Source organism: Suricata suricatta, chromosome 6 (assembly GCF_006229205.1).
Source record: "Suricata suricatta isolate VVHF042 chromosome 6, meerkat_22Aug2017_6uvM2_HiC, whole genome shotgun sequence".
Lineage (NCBI taxonomy): Eukaryota > Metazoa > Chordata > Mammalia > Carnivora > Herpestidae > Suricata > Suricata suricatta.
The window spans coordinates 31,278,639-31,283,203 of NC_043705.1; the positions used below are offsets into that span (position 1 = coordinate 31,278,639).

A 4,565-nucleotide genomic window follows, 5' to 3' on the forward strand; every position below is an offset into this window, starting at 1 on the left:
GCCACTTTCCGGGCCACCTGGTGGACGTCAGCGGCACGGGGACGCTGTCCCAGAGCTACCAGTACGAGGTGTGTCAGGAGAGGATCTGGGACCAAAGAATTTAAGATTTTGAACTCTGTTGTCTCCATCCAACAGAAGTCTGTAAATGATGTGGAGGAAAACTCACATTTTGTAAATAACAGGTTTCAATTAGGAATTTGGATGAAGGTTAGTTCTTTCTAAATATGATAGGTCTCCATTACCTTTTTTGGTCTATATAGAATATCTTAAATGTTTTACTGATCCCACATTCCTATTAAAGGGATTAGAAATATCCTTTAAGCATTGTCCTCATATTTATTCTCTTTTTATCATTTCTATTTTGATGGAAACAAAGAATTTTCAACTTTATTGCATTACTGAAAAATCATGAACATGTGGTTCAGTTTATCAACTTTTAATTACTGAGCAGTGTTGATTTGAAGATGACTCCAGCTCCATCCTCTATTTGATTGTTATATGGAAACTCAATTTTTTTTTTAAAATGTTTATCTTAGAGGTGGGAGGAGGGACAGAGAGAGAGGAAGACACCAAATCCGAAGCAGGCCCCAGACTCTGTGCTGACATTTAACCATGACATCATGACCTGAGCTGAAGTCGGAGGCCAAATGGACTGAGTCACCCAGGTGCCCCTGGAAGCTCTAAATTTCTGATGTTGTGGTTGCTTAGGAGCCATCCTGGTATTACTACAATGGAGCTTCTGTTTAATCTGATATTAATTTAGCTTACCTATCTTAAATTTTTAAATGGAAAAAAGTCTGAAAAAATGCATATTTTTCTTGGTAGTAGTTAAATAGAAAGGCTACAATTTCTCCTATACTTAAGAGCTTTTCTTCTATAAGATCCTTCAATATATCATATATATTAATATTATTAGAAGATTACTAGATTATTTCAAGATATTTAAATGATCCTTCAATATATATATTAGATTATTAGATTATTTCAAGATATTTAAGTGATAGGTCCCTTTTGTCTAGCCCACCCCATCATATTCAGTAAACTTCAGTAGAAGTGTACTGTTGTAGCCATGTTCATTTCACCCTCTGTGACTTCAGATAGTCAGACAAGGTGGTAGATATTGCTAATTCAAGCTGAGCAAACCTGACTCTTTTGTTTAAAAAATGGCTTTAGAAATCAGATCTAAAATAGTGTTTCTGTTAGGAACGTAACAAGAATGTGATACCATGTTGGCTAAATAAATGGAAGGAAACACAGAAGTCAATCCACTTAGAAAAAGAAGAAAGGAGATGCCTGAAACATAACCTTATAGATTATCCAATCTTTCCCAAATCTGCTTTCTCCCTTGGGTTTTTGGAAACAAATATGTGCTCTTTTAATAAATCTCCTTTTCATTATGATAGCTAAGAGGATTTTTCCCTTGTCAAAGGCATGTTTAGATATTCTTGCATGGGTTGCACTTTATTAATTGAAGATTTTTAACAGGGATTTTATACTAATACAATATTTGGGATCAAAAGTTTGTGGAATATTAGTATTTAATGGATGAGCACAAGGACATTTTGTTAAAATGTATGATTTTGAGAAGAATTGATGGCTATTTTCAAATTTTACAATTTTTGGACTATCATGGAAATTCTTTGAAAGTTATACTATGTAAGAGTTTTTGAATATAATTAGTGTCATAATAACATTAGTATGAAATAACATTGACAATGTAAAATGTGTTCTAAAAGAGATGTATACCTTATTTGTAGAATCTTTATTAACTGGTTGTTATGTGCTCTGTTTTGTTTGTTTTTTTAGAATCTATTCTATTGTGTAGGGGAAGCCAGAGTGCGTTGCCATTTAATGGAAAACATTTAGATCATACTGAATTATTGCAAATTACTACTCAAAAGAGCATAGGAAATGGCTACTTGGCAAAATGAGGCAATGAACTAGGTTCCCAGCAAGAAAAAGGGGTCTCCTACAGTAGGAGGAGAATCCATCTCAGAATTTTAAAATTAACTGTGATTTATTGATTGATCTATTCAACAAATATTTGTTGATCATCTACCATGTGTCAGTGACTCTTATAGATGTTGGGGGATGTGGAAGTCAACAAAACAAAGTTCTCAAGCACAAGAATGACACAGAAAAAAATTAAATACATATGTATATGTTATATCAGATGGTGATCAATGTTAAGGAGAAAAAGGAGGGTAAGAGTTATAGGAAGCACTCTCATATGAATTTTCCTATAGTTTGAAAGTTTCATAAAATCATAATTCTCTGACCTTATGTTGAAATGGTATCATAAACTGGAACTAACTAGTTTCTTTTTCTTTGCTATTATTCAACCAATGGGAACCACAATTCTGTCATATACACTGCCTAGAATTTGAAAGAAAATCTTGAAGAATTAATCCTTTCCCTTTTGCTGAGGGAATTTTAAGAAATCACGTAAGTATATACTGTTATTTTTATAAGATGACTTGTCACTATTTCTTCTTTGACTTCTCAGCTTTCTGAGCACCTTTAGAACAGCCTAAATGTTCTAAAAAGCAGGGATCATGTTTGGGTTGCTCACTGATCTGTTCCAGAACTTAGTACATAGATACAAGTAACACTTCTTTTAATGAAGGAATGAATAAATATAATTGCATGGTTTTCTGATTACATCATCTCCTCTAAACCATTTCCAAACTCCTAATAGCTGGCTAGATTATCATTTGGAGGGAATACAATTGTAGCAATTATTTTCAAAAATAACGCATGGTGGCGCTGCAGGCTAAGGTGTAAAAAAAAAAAAAAAATCCCAGGAACTGCTACCTACTCAACCCAGATCTATAGCTGAAGACAAAAGCCTGTAAGAAGAGTTCGGGACCCTAAGGCTTGCTATTCACCATCATTTCCGGACGAGTTACCGACTAGTAGATCTATCACCGTCTCTACAGTAGAGCTGAGCCCTGTTTCTGGAAAGACATTTGTGGAATTAAAGATGGAGGTTGGAGAAAAGTGTTTTCCTAAACAAAGGCAAGTCCTGATTCTCTTTCTTGTGTTGGGAGTGGCTCTGGCAGGCTGGGAATCCCGTCGCTATTCCGTGATGGAGGAAATAGAGAGTGGCTCCTTTGTGGCCAATCTGGCCAAGGACCTGGGGCTGAGAGTTGGGGAGCTAGCAGCCCGGGGAGCCCGTGTGGTCTCTGAGGATAACGAACCCCGCTTGCAGCTTGATCTGCAGACCGGGGAATTGATATTGAATGAGAAACTGGATCGGGAGGAGATGTGCGGTTCTACAGATCCATGTGTAATGCATTTCCAAGTGTTACTGAAAAAACCATTGGGAGTATTTCGAGCTGAGCTACTGGTGAGAGACATAAATGATCATTCTCCTGAGTTTCCTGAAAGAGAAATGACTCTGAAAATCTTAGAGACTAGCCCTCCTGGGACCACATTTCCTCTGAAAAAAGCCCAGGACTTGGACGTGGGCAACAACAATATCCAAAATTACAGTATCAGTTCCAACTCTCATTTCCATGTTTCTACCCGTACCCGGGGGGATGGCAGGATATACCCAGAGCTGGTACTAGACAAAGAGCTGGATCGAGAGAAGCAGCCAGAACTCAGCTTAACCCTCACAGCGCTGGATGGCGGCTCTCCACCCCGGTCTGGCACTGCCCAAGTTCGAATCTTGGTCTTGGACGTCAATGACAATGCCCCTAAGTTTCTACAGACACTCTACCAGGTGCAGGTTCCTGAAAACAGCCCTGTAGGCATGCTAGTAGTCAAAGTCTCTGCTAGAGATTTAGACACTGGGACAAATGGGGAAATATCATACTCTTATTTTTATAGTTCCCAAGAAATAAGTACAACTTTTGAACTAAACAACCTTTCAGGAGAAGTTCGACTACTTAAAACACTAGATTTTGAGACAACATCATCATATGAGCTGGAAATAGATGCGACTGATGGTGGGGGACTTTCTGGAAGATGTTCTGTCTCCATTGAGGTGGTGGATGTTAACGATAACTTCCCAGAACTAACTATTTCATCACTCACCAGCCCCATTCCTGAAAATTCTCCGGAGACAGAAGTTGCCCTGTTTAGAATTCGAGACCGAGACTCGGGGGACAACGGAAGGATGACTTGTACCATCCAGGATGATCTCCCCTTCCTCCTGAAACCATCAGAGGAGAATTTCTATACCCTGGTAACAAATGGGGCGCTAGACAGAGAGACAAGAGCCCAGTACAACATCACCATCACCGTCACTGACTTGGGGACCCCCAGACTGAAAACGCAGCACAATATAACCGTGACGGTCTCCGACGTCAACGACAACGCCCCCGCCTTCAGCCAAACCACCTACACCCTGCGGGTCCGTGAGAACAACAGCCCCGCGCTGCACATCGGCAGCGTCAGCGCCACTGACAGCGACGCGGGCGCCAACGCCCAGGTCACCTACTCGCTGCTGCCGCCCCAGGACCCGCAGCTGCCCCTGGCCTCCCTGGTGTCCATCAACGCGGACAACGGGCAGCTGTTCGCGCTCAGGTCCCTGGATTACGAGGCGCTGCAGGCGTTCG

At 40.1% G+C, this 4,565-nt stretch overlaps 1 protein-coding gene and 1 long non-coding RNA gene across 2 annotated transcripts in view; both read left to right on the forward strand.

The window, feature by feature from the left end:
• Positions 1 to 25: 25 nt before the first annotated feature.
• On the forward strand, positions 26 to 2,982 carry LOC115294314. The gene is made up of 3 exons (XR_003909806.1): positions 26 to 207; positions 2,381 to 2,445; positions 2,828 to 2,982. It is a non-coding gene; the product is annotated as an uncharacterized LOC115294314 (long non-coding RNA).
• A 1-nt stretch (position 2,983) lies between these two features.
• LOC115293415 (protocadherin beta-15-like) overlaps positions 2,984 to 4,565 on the forward strand; it is a 14,939-nt gene continuing 13,357 nt past the window's right edge. The window contains exon 1 of the mRNA XM_029941202.1: positions 2,984 to 4,560. Within this exon, the coding sequence (XP_029797062.1) occupies positions 2,984 to 4,560 (1,577 nt within the window). The remainder of the gene's footprint in view (positions 4,561 to 4,565) is intronic.